Source organism: Perissodus microlepis, chromosome 17, assembly GCF_051167445.1.
Source record: "Perissodus microlepis isolate ML-2025 ecotype Zambia chromosome 17, ASM5116744v1, whole genome shotgun sequence".
Classification (NCBI taxonomy): Eukaryota; Metazoa; Chordata; class Actinopteri; order Cichliformes; family Cichlidae; genus Perissodus; species Perissodus microlepis.
The window spans coordinates 33,674,981-33,693,931 of record NC_140477.1 but is presented as its reverse complement, the minus strand read 5'-3'; the positions used below and the strand labels follow the sequence as shown (position 1 = coordinate 33,693,931).

At 38.2% G+C, this 18,951-nt stretch overlaps 1 protein-coding gene across 6 annotated transcripts in view; it reads right to left on the bottom strand.

Moving 5' to 3' along the window:
* Window positions 1-4,749: 4,749 nt before the first annotated feature.
* The window catches only part of ano2b (anoctamin 2b), a 75,859-nt gene continuing 61,657 nt past the window's right edge, over window positions 4,750-18,951 (bottom strand). For all 6 annotated transcript variants that reach the window (XM_084909237.1, XM_084909233.1, XM_084909238.1 and 3 more), the window contains 2 exons: window positions 10,813-10,918; window positions 4,750-8,641 (listed from right to left, as the gene is read on the bottom strand). In XM_084909237.1, coding sequence (XP_084765363.1) covers window positions 8,261-8,641; window positions 10,813-10,918 — 487 coding nt within the window. In that variant the 3' untranslated portion in view covers window positions 4,750-8,260. The remainder of the gene's footprint in view (window positions 8,642-10,812; window positions 10,919-18,951) is intronic.

The following is an 18,951-nucleotide window of genomic DNA, read 5'->3' as shown; positions in this document are numbered from 1 at the left end:
CAGGACAAGGCCTTGTCAAATCTAAAAATAGATATAAATGAACATACCAAAGTAAAACAATGTCTCTCAACTTTCATCTTGGACATTGCTGTCATAAAGCTTCTCACCCTTTTCCATCAATCCATATGTTACTGCCACCTTGTGAGACAGCTACTGCCACTGAAAGTTGGGCTTGTTAGGTGCTCATAGGAAACTGTAGCTGTCTCTCTCTTTCTTTGTATGGGTGTGGCCATCCCTTGTTGAAATGAGTGGAACTGGGCAAGCTGACCATATCTGGTCTAATGAAACAGGCAAGATGAAGGCTCACGGCACTTTCAGGTTAGCATCTACGCGATTGTCTCAATCTAATATGTTTAACGAGCTACTTTGCCAGCACTCTACATTCATTTTTCATTGGTATGGACCAATAACCATATTACACCCTGCTCGAGCTTTTTAATTCAGCTGATTTTCGCTTTGATAACAAATTTTAATATTACTTTATTTTCAAATAAAGAAGCAGACCTGTGTTTTTGAGCTTTTAGTTTTTTTGTTTTAATTTAATGGATAGGTGGTCCACACAGGACAGCCACTACAAACATCTGATTTATAGAATATGATGATGGTAATTAAACAGAATATAAAGTATTACACTATGTGGGACCACATCCTCATTTAGATTTGACAGCATTTCTAGTAGATAATGGCAGATGGCTTGAGCATGAATTGAGGCTGCGGTTCGGGGAATGCCTCAGGGGACTGGCTGCAGTTCTCGAGCCAGGCAGATCCCCATGTAGCAATGCAAAGTAAATGAATTGGAAATTGCAGGGAGGGTTGGGCATGTAAACAAGAACGTAAACAAGAACACCAGACTGGAAGAGGTGTCTATGGAGATGTGGTCCTACTCCTGAAATTCAAATACATCATCTATAATTCAAATTCAACCTTAAATATTGGCAGCAGTAATATAAATCCTTCACTTGTTGTTGTCAACTAATAGTAAATAATATTTGGAGTATAGTAGCTATTTATTTAAATATAGCAGTAATAAAATTTTCCAATTGTTCAACCAGGAGGGAGTGCAGAAACACGTCCATGAAGATTGCAGACAGCAAGTCTGTTTTTAACTGATCCAGTTGTTCTTGAATTCCTAAATAGTGGAAGCAGATGTTTTTGTTTGTGTGTGCATCACCCGGTGTACGTCCTTACCTTTCTGTAAAATTGACCACATGCCGTTACTTCCCTCTGGCTTTGTACTAGGGAGGTCACAGACTGAAGATTTTTTAAATCAGACATTTGTATTAATACCTGCATCAGGTGATGTTCAAAGTATCCCAGAAAGGAGTGGAGTCTCTCACAACAACCCAGTATTTCAGCAGACACCCTAACTGCCTTTTTCCTCGTTCCTGTACAGCATAATGTAGTTCCCATAAAAATAGACCTATTTTGAACAACATGGAGTGGAAAGCCAATGCTGGGACTGAATACACTGGAAGACATCCAAGCACTGTCTTAATTGGGAGCAATCACAGTCATGTCCAGTGTATTTCTGGGGTAAGTCCATACATGGAGAATACTGAATCTGGAAACTAAATGTGAACAGGAAAAAAAACGTACACAATGAATCCAATAAAGAAACAGACTGTTTTTGTCAGTTTCTAAGCACAAGGGAAACTATGTTCCCACAAGAACACAGCTACCAATTAACCATCCAGTGGCATTGTTTCTTTGTTGTAGCTATGTAATTTTAACACATCACTTACCACCACATGATTCATTATTAAGAGGTCATGAATAATTCACATATTTCTGTGAGTTGTTGCTCTCTTCTGTTTCAATCAGCTGACAAATGGTGAACGAAGGTTGACTTAGTTTAGCTCTTGTGTTTCCTGTGGACTGGTCGCACAGCACATGGTAGGGCACACATTTTGGCTTTGGGGACAAGTTGGCAGAGAAAAGAGGTTGCTAGACTTGTGCCCATGCATGTTCATTTCCAGCATCAGTCATCTGATGTAACCACAAGCTCATTTTTTTGTGGTGAAGTTTAGCTTTCCTTAGGCATCCAACAACAACATAGCTATTTGGCCTCACACTACAAAAAGGAAAACTATGTTTTCATAGTGTTTCATTGCAACACACTTGAAAGCGCAATGCCACAAACAGTAGTACATATTACTTGGTGTTGATGTCTGATTTCTGTGCCTTGTGTTGCAATCATGTTTGCAGGGTTGGGCCAGATTATTATATAGTCAGTTACTCAATGCAAATAACAACATATTGTAATTAACAAGTCAGTTAAACATGTGTATTATTGTATCTGATCAGTATTCTGACAACACTTAAAATATCTTACACAAAAGAGACAACTTTTTTTTTTCCAAAGCTTCTTCAGTAAACAAATTGATTTTCCAAATTAAGCATTAGCTGATGGTCAAATTTAACATTGCTTGCAAAAACAGTACTGTAGTACATTCTGTGTGCTCTTACCTTGTACTAGCATCAGACTGAAAATTTTTATTTTAAAGAAGTATTCAAAGCATAATCCTTATTGATGAGGCCATAATCTAACATATTTACACATTTTGTTAAATATCATCTACGGGTGTAGTTTCTTATTTTTAGAGTGACTACTACAAATGTTGTTGGCGACTAATTTGTAGTTAATTAATCATGAGAAAAAGCAAATCCAGTTAATGATATTTGTAATACACATTGGCAATACAAATACTAGGGGTGTATATACAAGATATATGGGAGTGTCAAAGTCTTGGTTAATAAGCTTTAAATGACACTGAAATTCATGGAACCTTGCACCGTATACATGTGTGGCTAACATTAGTAGTGCTAGCACCAGTAGCCTTCCATCTCTGCAGGCTGGCATCTACACACCTGAGAACAGCCTGCATACAACCTTTCATTTTCTGCATCCAACCTTTCATTTTCGGCATCCCAGTACTGTCTGTCAACATTGGTTCACACAGCTGTCATCCGATTACTTTCCACTTTGTTTGTTGTGACAACAGCCCATCACACAGGGAGAGGCAAAACCCATTAGCCTCGGATAGTGTCACTCTAACATTGCGAACCATCTTTGTACATAAATTCTTAAAAATGTAAGAACAATATATTTACCTTGCATTGCAATACCATTTGCATTTCACCTAACCAATGGAGTAGTGCTGTTGTATGATACAGTATCATGCACTGCTTGTTGTGACTATGGTAAGAGTCTGTGCACCGTCAGCTGCAGCTGCGCGGTTAGGCACCCGTTCGTGTCACAGCATTTAGAAAGAAAAACAGAGATTGACTGCCTCTCCCAAAGAGCACTGCCAAGACAAATCTATGACTAAAATTTCAGACTTTGGATGACACAACTAGCAATGATTGTTTTTATGTTTGTTATGATTAGGACTGTTTGATTTAAATGGATGAAACTGTGTGGACATGGAATGACTGTTGTGATGGCTTTTGAAGACAACGCATCTTTCACAGATGTATCACAGGTTGAAATGACTCACTATGCAACAGCGCTATAGAATGAACAGCTGTATGAACGGTAACCACATGTCCAGTGATAGAAGGAAGAGCAGCTGGATACTGTCAGAGAGTAAAAATATTACAAAGTGTCACATCATCTTTTCTCTTACAGTTATGCTGCAGAAAGTATCTTGGCTGTCCATTCAGATATTCAATTATCAGTTAGCAACATAAACTTTAAGTCACACAAACTAATACGAATCCATATCTTCATGAGGACATCTTATATCAACTTAAGTTGATATCAACTGCTATCAACTAAAGCTGGCAAAAAATTTGTCAAAGTTCCCTTGAAAAAAATATTTGAATGTAGAAAAACATGTGGGTAGAAATCAGTACTAATTTCATGCATTGATATAAATTTTTTAGATATACCTATGAGGTTTATTTCACCTCTTTTTGGATATAATGTATGAATTTTGATTGCAAAGACTGCGTTTTACAGGTTTTGGTTGGCTGCTGTATTAAACTGAATTACAAAACAGTACTGTTTATCTGGTTAAAGCTCAGATGCTACTAATGTGCAGTATTTATTTTTGCATCTACTCAATCATTAATTCATATTTCGGTTCAGCAAAGGAGTGACTTCACTCAGTAAGATTTAACGTATTACATCACTGGAAAATTCTCTGCAGCAATTTGCATTTGCAGAAAATCACCATAAACCAATGGTCAAAATACAAGATAGACTTTTAAAGCTGTATCGGGCATCTTTCATCCACCAGGTGGCAGAAATAATCAGAAACAACCCTAAAACAACAGTTGCTACAACTTTTGTATCAAGGTGTTTATGGACATATACAGGGCAGTATAAGCAATCCAAAAGAGGTGTGTTTCATAAATTTAATGTAGAAATACAACCTTTGCTGGAGTCCAAAGAGACGTCAGATTTTATGACAGTGTTTGGCAGAATGAGATGTTCTTTGAATCAAACCATCTTTAAGTTAATTTGGTATTTCATTGGACATAGGCACGAAGAGACTCCCTTATGAGGATTATTCTCTTCATCGGTTGCAGTTTTGATGCATCAGATTTTTACTGGTCAATAAAATCCAGCGTCTGTTCATGTGGATTTACCAGAAAACATTACTGATAATGCCATGCTCTAACAGCCTCATATATTCGTCATGTTGTATTTTTCTTTTGACCAAGTAATCACACTAAGACTACCTGGTCCAAAAAAAGACCAATAAATAAACAGAACTATGGGATAAAAGTACACATCACACAATGTGAAGAACCAATCCATCTATCAATTCTGTATTTAGGATTTTGTACACCATCTTAAACTAGGACCAACATTTTTTTGAACAACAGAAAGTCGTTTAACAAATAGATCTTAATTACAACTTCCTAAAGTCAATACAAATAAAGTTAACAGTCTGTCACTGAGTATTAGATGGACAGATGATGTGACAAATGCAAAGTAAAGAGCAGTTACAAGGCCTCTGAAACAGCACTGAAGGTTTACAGCATGTCGGCATATTAACATTATTACAAGAACTAGATATCGAGTGTCAAGAAAGTACCCTTTCATTCCAGTGAAGATTCACTGTCCCATCACACATCCTTGAAAAGTATACAATATGCAGTTGGCCAGCAATACACATTAGCAGCAGGAGTGATTCTTCCACACTGTTAAATCTGTGAAGATTAAAATTAACAACACTTTCCCTCCGTATTTTTTTCTAAGAGGGCATGAATTGAAGCAGTTTTGGTTAATTGAGCAGTCTAATATCTCGTGACACCTACAAATAGTTTATAGTAGCTTGCGGGTCTACTCCTACTGGAAATACCATGTCTATTTCATGTTATGAAACACAGACTGATCACAATTACTGTGACAAAATAGATATTTAACATACCTCATGACAGACCTTCTTCTGTAATGTAGGATGAACACAGCACCAAGTGTACAGGAGCTGAATTTCATAGGTGTTGAAATAAGTTACCAAGCTAAGCTAATAAGCTTCATCAATTCAAGAATTTAAAAAGAAGATGCAGTCTTGCGGGGATTCATCAATACTGAAAGTATTCAGACTACAGTACATGATGCATTCACCCTTTAAAAAAAGAAAATTAAAAAAAGAAAATTAAAAAAACAAACAAACAAAAAACCCCACTAACCATAGCCTTTACATTTTTCATCTATAAAGCACATGACTTTTGTAGGTCTGTCACGTAACCAGCCTCTCTCACTGACACCTGCTTTTATTGGATAACAGCTGGCTTCTCATCCATTAGGGTCCTAAACGCTAAAAATGAAGAAATCCAAATAAAAACTAATCTTAGCTGCATTCTTTGCACATTCAAATTGTTTGCTGACAACAGTATTAACTGTTGGAATATCAGATAGCAATAATGCTGATATGGATGTGTGATGTTTAAAAATGTTGTGTTCAGTGTAGCTTTGTCCATTTAATTTTAACACCTCTTTGCAAATTCAACCTTCTCAGATTTGGTTATGAGTGAGCGCTACTTCATGATGGGAACTTATTTACTCCAGTATGATATGCACATCACATTAACATTGTCTGAATAAAAGAAAGTAGCTTAATAGCTTAAGGTCTTGCAAGACACTGGATGTTATAAAGGGACAAATTTTCTAAAATCACAAATTCTACACCATCAACAAGCGGGCTTGTTTGGAGACCATCTGTTAAATTAACATTTGTAGGCTACATAGCTATGGACTGTTTCAGTAGGTACATCGATGAACATTGACTTCCAAGAGACGATCAATGACTGCAAAGGAACTGCCTACTGAGAAGCTGTTTTATGCCATTTCATGTACATTAGCTACAATATGATCACAGCTTATATTTCTTAGAATTTGATTTTTGAATAACATGCAAAAGCTCTTTTAATATGTATGTCATTTAACTATACACCAACAGACCTGGGGTCTTTACTATAAAGCAAGTTTGATGTACCTAGGATGTCAGGATATTTTAACCCAGGGTTCATCAATCTGGCTAAGAGCACATTCACATGAAAGGGTTGGTGCTGGCATCATCTGACCAATCACAAACATGGAAAATTCTACTGCAGCAGAGCATCTGGAAGACATGACTATCATATTAGAATAATACAATAGTGAGAAGATGACTGTGAGAGGGGGAATGCGCTGTATAAATGTGTCTCTTCTTGAATTGCTTTGGTCAGTAAAATCTGTGAATACCTTTCATATTAATAAAATTGGGCATATTTAAAGTCAATAAGGAAAGCTAGCAGAAATGCTGATTGTATGGGCTAAGTTAACAGGCTTACCAATATCACTGCTCTATTGGTCTGAAAGTAAAATTTCAGTTTTCATCATTTCAGTTGCAGTCATGTTGCTATTTGAATGAGTAAATATAAAAACAGAATTCAAGGGTACATGCCAATTTGATATTAGGTCTACAAAGACAAATGGGTGCCCCGTTTTCAAAGGAGTAACTTTTGTAAAACAGTTTCCTGCCAAAGTCAGAGGGGTATTATTTTCCAGAGAACTGATTGGTCAGCAGGCAGTGATTTCTTACGTGTTGATATTTAATCTAGAGTATAATCTGCGCCGCAGCAGATTAGGTCTGCTGCATAAATTACAAAATAAGTTCCCATTGCATGTAACTCGTTGAGAATGGAACTGCCTTCATAATACAGGAACCTTAGGGTTAACATTTTACATATTAGCTAGCTAACAAGCGAATAAAAAAAACAAAACGTGATTTAACCGCAATCAAAGAAATCTGTGTGTGTGTGAAGATGCAGATTTCCACTAAATGGGCATGTTGAGTCCACGTTAAGGTCTTCTGTTTAAGCAGAACGGGCTCAGATTGATTACTTACCTGAAGGAATGTCAAGGTACACTGTCAGGTGTTTCATAATAAAGGACAGCTAATGCCTTTTGTTTCGCTGTCAATAAGACACAGTGTGATCATTTTCACCTGACTCAGTCTATAAAAGAGATGGCTTTTCCTTTGCATTCACAAGTTATTAAAGTCATTCAACAGTCAGCTGAAAGTTGTCACGACAGCTTCAACTGAAATGAGTGCCATAAACATGGTTTGTCACATTAGCATTTTTCCATCATTTTAAACTCAGGGCAAGGTAAAGAGAAACAATGACCAGCAGCTGAATCTTTAGTGGCAATTTTAGTGAATTCTGAAAAAAGGGGTTCAAAGTGTATTCCTGAATTCTAAAGAGAAGAGTACAGAAAATGTGGTATTTTTCAACTGCTACAAATTCTGTAAACAAAAATACATGAATAGCATAAGCACATAAAGCAGGAAACTATTGACAGTCTTAATGAGGAGCCACAATGTCTGTCAGTTTAATCATGTTGGTTAAATGCTTATTAAGACTACCCATTAGTTCATAGTCCTCTCTTCATCTCCAGTCTCTTCCAGGTTCCTGCAACATTTAGTTGTTTAACCTAACATGATGATTATTGCTTCTCTACGCTATGAAGCTAGTATGCCTCACTATTTTGACCAAAAAGTAAAAACGACAACTCTTTCAGGTAAACAGTCAGTGAGAGTAGGAACAACACATACATACACACACACGCTCACACCCATTTAGTCAATCAATGTGAACATTGCAGAGTCAACCACTCACATATCAGTGAATTTAAACTTTATGTTCAAAAGGTAAGCCACACATACCGGGACACAAAAGACACAGAAAAGACATACATGGACTGAGTCACCCAAGTGACAATCCATAGAACCAGCTGAAGCACCCCCGTAACGTGTGTTTCATCTCACACCGCTGTGTGTTTTGAATTCTCGTTTTCCTTCATGGGCGAAGAGGCAATATTCCTGTTGAACTGGCTGAAACTGGCTGCCCTGCATCTTGCCCTTGGCCCTCCTCCTCCTCGGTCCTCTCCAGCTGTGGGCCCCGATGGTAAAGTACTGTAGCGACCCGGGATTGGCAGATCCTGCCCTGGGGGGAGCGTGTTGCCGCTGGGGTGGAGGGTGGCATCCTTGGCAAACAGGCTCTGGATGAGTTGTAATTTCTCCTTCTCCTCCTGTAAAAAGACATCGACCAGGAGCTTCTTTTCCCTTTTGAGCTGCTCCACGATGGTTTTGGGAACATCAGGAATCACCCAGGCAACCACGAGGCTGAGGAACATCACCAGGTTCTTGAAGAATAGGAGAAAAGTGGGAACATAAGTGATAGAAAGACTGATGCATGTGGAAACAAGTGCGATTGATGATAACTGTGACAGTGACATACTGTATATCAACCATATCGATGTCACTGAGCCATTATGTCAAAAATATATACGCGGCTAGAGTAACACGGCAAAGTTAAAATAATGGATCCTGCCACTATTACAATTGTCCACTGGGTTATACCTGGGAACCAGCTGATCAGTGATGATCCCTGATAGCAATTTGGACCAGTTTAATGCAGAAGCTGATGTTTGCCTTTGTGCAACTTTGAGGTCTTTGGTCAAATCAAAGACAAACCAGTTCAAGTAATGAGAACGAGAAGGTACAGTCTGTAAATCTTTCACCGCAACACGTCATTAGATTGAAGATTGCATTCATCTGTAGTGAGCAGAGATGGGCAGTAATGCATTACTGTAATCCGATTACTTTTTTCAAGTAACGAGTAAAGTAAGGGATTACTATTGCAAAAAAGGTAATTAGATTACCGTTACTTTCCCGTAAGCACACTGCGTTACTAAAACCGTGATTTTTTTTTGAGAGTGTCTCATGACAATGACGTAAGCGAGTGCGACATTCGTGGCATATATCGAGTGCGGGAGAGAGTATGCCCGTGCAGCGTTTAAAGCGGGGAAGTACTGACCTTACTTTGAGCTTACTTCCGTAAAAAGTGACAAAAACATTAGCATCCGCTGTTCACTGCGTGGGAAGAAAACTTCTTTTTACAGCAAAAAACCCCTAAACTTCCGAGCAAGCACCGAGTGCGCTACGACGTAATGGGAAATTCACAGACAAACTCACGGATTCTTCCACTGACCGCTGCGGCACACCTGCACCAGGGCAAACCTCTGCCTGCCCCACTCCTGCTATACAGGTGAAAATAGAGCAACAGGACCGCTAGTCTTTGATTTTATTTATTTTCTGCTGTGTTTTACTTGCATCTATTTGAAAAACTGAGTGTAAACACAAAAACCTATTTTATTTTATGTGAGGAAATGTGCAGAAAATAGGTTTAAATGTTAAACAAATTTCTTCCAGTCAGAGAATGTTGCATATAATTTAATGTTTGCTTGATGCATAAAGTCAAGTCATAAAGATTAAAACTAATAAAAACAAATTTTAAAAAGAGACTTTTTCCATTTGATTACATTTTATATGATGGATTAGGCAGAAAGTAGAACTGGGCTGAAAGATCTATTGCTTTATTACCTATTCAGGTTGTAAATCATGTTTTTAAAAAGTAACCAAGTAGCTAATTACTTTTGAAAATAAGTAATCAGTAAAGTAATGGGATTACTTTTGGGGGGAAGTAATTAGTTACTGATTAACTTGACCAACACTGGTAGTGTGTGTACTCAGATACCAAAGTGACTCCGGACTTTTTCCTATCTGCGCAGGCCGTCAGTCTATTGTTAACCTGAGCTGTCAGTGCTGGGTGAAACATTCTGAAAAGAGTCCAACATGGACCAATGAGTGAGAGAAGCTCACTTCTGACCGATGACAGCAATACTGAAGTGAGTTGTTGAGGATTTCCCGAACTTTTCAGTCTGTAAGCACTGCTGTTTTTTCTGTTGTTAGGCTTAAGGGTCGTAAAAATTACAATTTCCCTCTGACAAACAGTTTGATTACATTCTGATGCCATATGAGAGTTTATTCAGGACAACAGTTTTACATCTATTTCAGATAGTTTTACTAATGCAGCTATTTATAGGAGTAGGATTTTTAGTGGAAATTGCAGCAATCACGGATAAAGGACGTAAGTGGGTAAAACTAAAAATGATTTCTCACTGTTCCATTCACATCACAAAAGAACTATTGAACCAAAAGTTTAAGAGCAACTGTATAGTGCCTGAATTCTGGTCATGATTATTTCTTAACAGAAATAAAGAATGAAACTTTAACAACTTGTCCAAGGACATTTGAGAAACATGAAGCATCTGGTTGTTTTCCTGACCATAATGAGAGCAGAGTGTGATCCACTCAGTTTGGAATGACTGGACACACACACACACACACACACACACACACACACACACACACACACACAGGCATGTGTTTCTTTTATATGCATCGCTGCAAATGCAGACAGGATTTAAAAAAAGAAAAAAAACAGAAACTGAGTAATACACTGAAATTGCACCTGGAACAGAATGACGAAGGCGAGCCTTGCAGCCAGGACACACCAGTACTGTTTAGAGAACTGGTACGCGTCTGGAGACCATGGGGGTTCCCTGTAGTCTTTATACCTAGAACAAAAAAATAAATAAAATAAAACACCCATGGAGACAAGAATATCGACGAGTCCAGAGTTTGAGAATATGAGGCAAACCTAAGATTCAACTGATTTACAGCATCTTTATCTAGCTGAGACCTTGCCTAATTAAAACATATTGCTCCTTGGCTCAGTCGAGAAACTTAAAGTGCAATAAACTTTATCAGGATTCCTTTCATTTATTGTCCTTGTAGTAAACACTCTTTATTGTACCTTCAAAACAAACATGGGGAAACTTAAACCACATGTTGTACAAACTGTCTACATGCTCCAAATAAGGACAGAGGCAGAATAAGATAACAAGGACTAAGAATAACAGCCAAGTGCACAACAAAAAGGTAGACAGGGTAGAGCCATTTTACCACCACTTCACACTTTAATATTATACCTGGAAACTTCACTTAACCATAACTACTACTATCCTCACCCAAACCCTTACCAATCATACTAAAAAGCACAAACTGAGATTACGGGGATTTGTCGTTCCCCAAATCTTGAGCAATTAGATTGCGGTCCCCACAGGATCAGCAATACCAGACGTGATACAGAAATTGTGTCAGTCTGTTTTAATCATCACAGAAAGATGTCGTCCAAATTCAGTTCAAGGGTAAAAGGAGGTGAGGAGTGAACACGTGAAATTAAAAAAAATAAATAAAGCACAGTTGGTTCATTATATCTTTAACTTTTAAAAAAAAAAAAAAAAAAAGCAGTTTGTTAACACTGGAGAAAAAAAAAAAGTGAGTTATTTGCTGCTGGAAGAAAGTCATGAATAATATAGTTGGTACAGCTGGTACATTCAGGTACCAGAGCTGCTGCTGCTTCTGTATCTGTTGGCTAAAATGCAACCAGAGAGGATTAGAAAACAAATGTCAAGTTGCAACTGGACTGTTTGAGATTCAGCAGTATTATGAAATCAAAGAGACCCTGCTGAGTGAGTGTTGGAGAAAACCTCAGTGGTTTGTTGGCAATTTTCCACCCACTCTCTCTTAAAATAAAATAAGTGAAACTGACAAAAAAAAATTCCCAAGAAAATAAAAGCATTTGTGGACAGGCATCTGATTTGAGCTACTGCATACATAAACTAACAGTCTAGATGATCCAACTTCAGCACAGCCAAGATTATTCAGATTTCCAAGTTCCTTAAATTCACTCGCTCCTTAATGAAGGTTGCACCCTCTTTACATCCTACTTTAGGATTTTTAAAAAAACATTTTCAAAAGAAAGGCAATGAGCAATAACTGAGGGTTAAAATACCTCCATCTAAACACATTTAGTAAAATTGTGGGTATTGAAACTCCAAATGACAATACTACTATGCATGTTATGGAACTGGCTGAGAGACCTTTGCAACCTGCAGCATTATGAGATGTTATGAAATATCACTAAAATGCCAGTAAAAGCATTGAACAGCCTTAACCTGTAAACATCTGAAACGTTGAAGCTCACCAGAGTTCAGCAGCAGGTTACTAATCTGACCATCGACCAACCTTCTACAAATATGTAGAGAATGACACTTGGCTTTATGTTACACTGCTTTTGGCCTCTGTTTTCACAGCTATTGTAAAAGAGGCTGCATCTTCCTGTGGGATGCAAAGTACAACATAGAGCATTCCTTTGAAGCCAAGAACTAGGAGACAGTCCCTCTTATTGTTAACCTCAAGCACATCTTTAGGCAGAAAACGCGTCGTCCGAAACCACTAAATGTACAGAAGAGTGTGGAGACAAAGGCTGGCTTTATGTGGAGCTGTAGCTATAGACAGTAGACATCTATTCAACATTAGGTCGAATCAGTGCACATTTAAGACATGGAGACACTCAAAATCAGGTTAAAAAGCAACATTTACTCCGTACTTAAAAATGTACTTTAGTGGAGACTTAAAATGTTATGAAAAGCACAACCAAAGAACGATTTTCAATCAACTACTCAAACTTTAACCTCTTGTTAAAAAAAAAATAATAAAAAATACACTGCACTATGCTTGGATCAAGTGTGGTGCAAAAGTCCTCTCTCATTTCTGCAGCAATTTATGGAAACATGATTACAGAGATTCTGGGACTCTCCACCATTTGACCCTTAGAACTGAAGAAACTTCTTTCTCATCCGAGAAGTCCAGACGCTTTTTTTTCCCAAGCTCCTTAGACTACAATGACCTGGATGACTGAGAGCCTTCACAGAAATTACAGAGATTGTAATATTCTTTTGAGCATGAAAGTCAGAAAGTCAGTCATTTCTTTCCTGCATTTATAACTCGATCAGTTCTGGAAGATCCCCAACAACACTGGCACAAATAAACCCGCAAATCATGACAGAGCTTGAACCTGAAAACTATATTACTTATATTTTACATAGATGTATTTAAAACTGCAAACCCCAAGAAACAAAACAAAAGCATAACAGAAAAGAAATGCAGGAAGCTCGAACTGCAGGGCAGTTTAACACGTCATGCAAACAGGATGTCTCACATCAAAGTTTTACATTAAAATGACTGCACAACAAAAGTCTTTCAATTCCACACACTGTCATGAAAAAATTCCTCTGAAGTCAAAATAAATTAAAGGGACTGAATGAGCTGCCTCACTAAGCACTTGACTAACAGTATAGAAATAACAGAGAGGGAGGGGAGGGCCAGTGTGTGTGTGTTAGCATGGTCTTATGATGCCTGACTCCTTCTCCTTATACAGTCATGAGTGAGGAATGCTGTCCGTGAGAGTCAGTCTTCTTTCCCTTTCTTTTTCCTTTGATCTAGTCATCTTTCTCTCAGTAATATTTTTGCAACATTTTGTTTTAGGTCATCTTGAAATATTTAAAAAAAAAAAAAATGAAATAAAAATAAAACAAGACCAGTCTCTGTCAGTTTAATTCACTTAACCCTTCTTAGGTGGAATCACAAATACAGTTGTGCTATCAAAGATGATTTTTCTCTCTGTTCTTGTGTGTGTGCACGCATGTGTTTTCTCAAAGCTCCATGTTTGGTTAAAACAGTGGAGCTCTGCAGCACTGAAGCATTTAACTCAATATTCTTTCAGAAGACCTCTCAATAAGATTATGGTTACTATGTGAGACGAGCGTGTTCGTCTGGGACCAAGGGGTCAGACCAGACAAGGGTCAGGTCATTCCCATCTATAAATAAATAAATAAATAAATAAATAAATACACAGTAAACCTGTGTTACGCAACATGGTTGCTGTTAGCTATCATCCTGTTTGTTGTACGAACATATGAGCTTCATATTGGATCTATTTGGTAGGTTTGGCATCGGCCCACATTTGCCCCAAACCCCTTTAACCCTTGTGCAGTTTATTTATTGTCTCTAGATTGCTCTAGGCAGGAAAATGGAGCCGAATGCAATCTTTTGGAGGGCAGACTTTGGGGGCACAAAATTTTATGTTGTTTTTCCAATGAGGTCACGTTTCATTTCAAACTAAAAACATGGAGGATTATTTAATGCTGGCAAATGGCAGTATATACTGTATTAAACTTTACACTACATATGGATCAATGCAATCAGCATACAGTAATATAAGTCTTGAGCCACTCCCCATCTCTTTATCTTTCACTAGGAAAATGTGATTCAGTTAAATGTGCAAACATACATGGAAATACAAAACATAAGGCAAAACCACAGTTGTACAATTCAAAAAAAAAATAATAATAAAAAATGTAAAGTCAATATTTTATATGACCACCTTCGGTGTTGCCATGATGTAGCCAAATCAGTCTGGTATTACGTCACAAAGGACATAATAAACTGACAGAAAACCAAATCAAATGTTCAGAGCTACCCATTGTTCTTCAACACAGCCTGAACTCTTTAAGAAACTTTTCATGTCATTCTTTTCCTGTAATTTCTTAAGTAGTATTCAGGAAGGGCATCTGGCAAAATAAAACTCCCAAATCAAACATAGAGCTGTAGTAACTCCTTATACATAAGGGAGTAGCTAAAAGTAGCAGTCTGTTGGTAGCGGTCTTTAAGAGGCTTCTTGAATGACATTCCAGAGCTTTTTGGATTTCGACTGACTTTTGTTCTGTTCTGTCAAAATTATCCCACACTGCTTCAGTAATGTTGTAGGTCTGGGCTCTGGGGAGGCCAATCCATGACAGTGTTCCACTATGTTTTACAGATTACTGTAGACACTCACTACTGTACCTTTCTCCTGACCTGTTCCCTATAAGTTTCACGTTTGTTTTTTTTACTGTGCTATGTTTGTCACAACCCTATTACCCATACTCTCCAACCTGAAAAAGTAAGTTTTTAAATTATTGTTTCATAAATTCTTGACTTAACAGACATTAGTTTAAGCAGCTTTAGAATTCTTGTTCAACATTTCACTTGTGGCATTTTTGTTTTTGCTGTAATACCAGTTTATTTTCAAATATTTGCTCAAATACAGTATTAATATACTGTAATGGCAAACTAATACAGAGGCAATATATTAAACCTGACTCAGCTAATCAAACCATTTATGATCAGAGATGGGCAGTAACGCGTTACTTGTAACGCGTTACTTGTAACGCGTTACTGTAATCCGATTACTTTTTTCAAGTAACGAGTAAAGTAAGGGATTACTATTGCAAAAACGGTAATTAGATTACCTTTACTTTCCCGTAGGAACGCTGCGTTACTGAAACCGTGATTTTTTTGTGAGAATGTCTCATGACAGTGACGTAAGCAAGTGCGATGGTCGTGACAACAGCTGTGTGCAGATCAACGGTGGATCATATATGGAGTATGGGAGAGAGTATGAGCGTGCAGCGTTTAAAGTGTGGAAGTACTGACCTTACTTTAAGTTTGATTCCATAAAAAGTGACAAAAACATTAGCGTCCATTAGCATTGTGCGTGGGAAGAAAACATCTTTTTACAGCGAAAAAAAACCCTAAACTTCCAAGCAAGCTCCGAGTGCGCTACCACGTAATGGGAAATTCACAGAGAAACTGCCGTATCCTTCCACTGACCGCTGCGGCACACCTGCACCAGGGTAAACCTCTGCCTACCCAACTCCTGCTTTACAGGTGAAAATATATGGGCTCAAAATGTGGTCATAAATATTTTGTACTTGTAAAAAAGATTTGTGTGTGTGTAAAAAAGATTTGTGTGTGCGTACAAAAGATTTGTATGTGTAAAAAGAATTTGTGTGTGCGTAAAAAAGATTTGTATGTGTAAAAAAGATTTGTGTGTGCGTAAAAAAGATTTGTATGTGTAAAAAAGATTTGTGTGTGCGTAAAAAAGATTTGTGTGTGGACTTAGAAAAAAAAACCCTGCAAGTTACAAGTACGAATTTTGACCCTAGTTTTCTTCCTTTCATCTGATTGGTCAATGTCATGTCAATCACAAATGTAACAATCCAATCAGAGAACAGATGGGTTTGGCTGTCGGAGGGGCGCTTTTTTGAACTGCAGGTCCTTGAAGGGTGATACAGTTTGAAGCTGGAGGATCTCTATATAAATATCCGATAGCAGCTAGGTCCCCTAACTTTCAGTAGCTGTTGAAAGGAAAAAGTTGTGGTATATCAGTGGTTAGAAATACCATTATTACTTTAGGATTAATTTAACACAAAGTCAGGGCTGACCCAGGACCATTGCTGTGAGTCACAGTGCGCAGCATAAAAGTCCTTTCACATCAGACGCAGGATGTGCTGCTAATGCTAACGGCTAACTAAAAGCAAAGGATCCAGAATTTGTTACGCTGGCTGCTGGGCTCTGTGGGTTTTTGCAGCAGCTCTACCTGTACTAGATGCACCTGCTCCTTGTCTTTTCTATCTCTGACTTTATGTCCTCTACAAGAGTTTCTGTTTTTTTTGCTGGTTCTTCAAATGTTCAATAAAAACATGTATGCTAATTCATAACGAAGAAAGCTTTGTAATGAAGACTGTCATTTCCAAAACACTGCCCGCCCCCACCCCGCGGTCCGCAGCGCTGTTGAAAAGGCTGTGGAAGTCCCTATATTAAACACGTAGACCTGTGACACAAAAATCACCAAACTCGGACGACCACAGACTGTTTTCCTTCGTGGTGATGAAGGAAAACGCTGGGTTGGCATGTAAAAGGGCATTTATTCCCTTCAAAGACCTGCAGTTCAAAAAAAGCGCCCCTCCAACAGCCAAACCCATCTGTTCTCTGATTGGATTGTTACATTTGTGATTGACATGACATTGACCAATCAGATGAAAGGAAGAAAAATAGGGTCAAAATTCGTACTTGTAACTTGCAGGGGTTTTTTTTCTAAGTCCACACACAAATCTTTTTTACGCACACACAAATCTTTTTTATGCACACAAATCTTTTTTACACATACAAATCTTTTTTACCACATTTTGAGCCCATAAAAATAGAGCAAAAGGACCGCTAGTCTTTGATTTTATTTATTTTCTGCTGTGTTTTACTTGCATCTATTTGAAAGACTGAGTGTAAACACAAAAAAAATTATTTTATGTGCTGGAATGTGCAGAAAATAGGTTTAAAAACAGAAATGTTTACTAATTTTTATATGTATTTAAAACATTTGTTTAATATGTATAGTACAACACAGGATAAATGTGGTTTTATAAAAAGGAAAGACAATTTGAAAGTAATTTGTCTTTTGTTGCTAATATGACTAACAGGGTTACACTGGTTAGAGTCGACTCGTAGTGTTAGTACACAGCTTTGTCATATCACTTACTGTTGTACTATTAGTCGATACTGGAAACACAATGTCTCATGTTTAGTGCTGTCATCATGTTTAACAGATGTTTCCTAATGAACATTTACTCTTATTCACTTATTACTAAATCCTTCTGAGTTAACTTCAATAATTACTTCCTCCAAACCATCAACATGTCTTTTAGACCCCATTCCTACAAAACTGCTCAAAGAAGTCCTGCGAATAATTAATGCTTCAATCTTAAATATGATCAACCTATCTCTAATAATCGGCTATGTACCACAGGCCTTCAAGCTGGCAGTAGTTAAACCTTTACTCAAAAAGCATCTCTAGACCCAGCAGTCTTAGCTAATTATAGGCCAATCTCCAACCTTCCTTTCATATCAAAAATCCTTGAAAGAGTAGTTGTCAAACAGCTAACAGATCATCTGCAGAGGAATGGCTTATTTGAAGAGTTTCAGTCAGGTTTCAGAGCTCATCACAGCACAGAAACAGCTTTAGTGAAGGTTACAAATGATCTTCTTATGGCCTCTGACAGTGGACTCATCTCTGTGCTTGTCCTGCTAGACCTCAGTGCAGCATTCGATACTGTTGACCATAATATCCTATTAGAGCGATTAAAGCACGCTGTAGGTATTACAGGTAATGCGCTGCAGTGGTTTGTATCATATCTATCTAAAATTAGAAATATCCTGTCTCAGATATGTCTGTGAAGGTTCTCAGTCATCCAGGTCATCGTAGTCAAAGGAGCTTGCAAAGAAAAGCGTCTGGACTTCTTTAAGTTACTTGAAGACGTTTCATTCTTCAGTTCTAAGGTCAAATGGTGGAGAGTCCTAGATATAAACCTAGTGGGAGTATCCCCCCACAGAGGGACAAAAGGACCCCCTGATGATCCTCCAATCGCCTGAGCCAAGGTGTGAAACTGGGTGTGGGTCCCAATCAGCCAGAGTTTCGGGTGTGTTCATTGTGAAACCTGGCCCCACCTTATCATGCGAATTCCTGAGGTCAGACGGCCCAGGATGTGAGTGGGCGCCAAGGCGTCTGGGAAGGGATCTCAAAACTGGATTATAGATGGCAGAGAGTTGGTGTCGTAAACCCCCGCCTCTGTTCAAAGATGGTCGCTCACAGTGGACATAGATGGCTTCTTTCACTCCTCTTTCAAACCATCTGTCCTCTCTGTCCAAAATGTGAACATTGGCATCCTCGAAAGAGTGTCCTTTATCCTTAAGATGCAGATGGACTGCTGAGTCTTGTCCTGTGGAGGTGGCTCTTCTGTGTTGTGCCATACGCTTGTGAAGTGGCTGTTTGGTCTCTCCAATGTAGAGGTCTGGGCATTCCTCGCTGCACTGTACAGCATACACCACA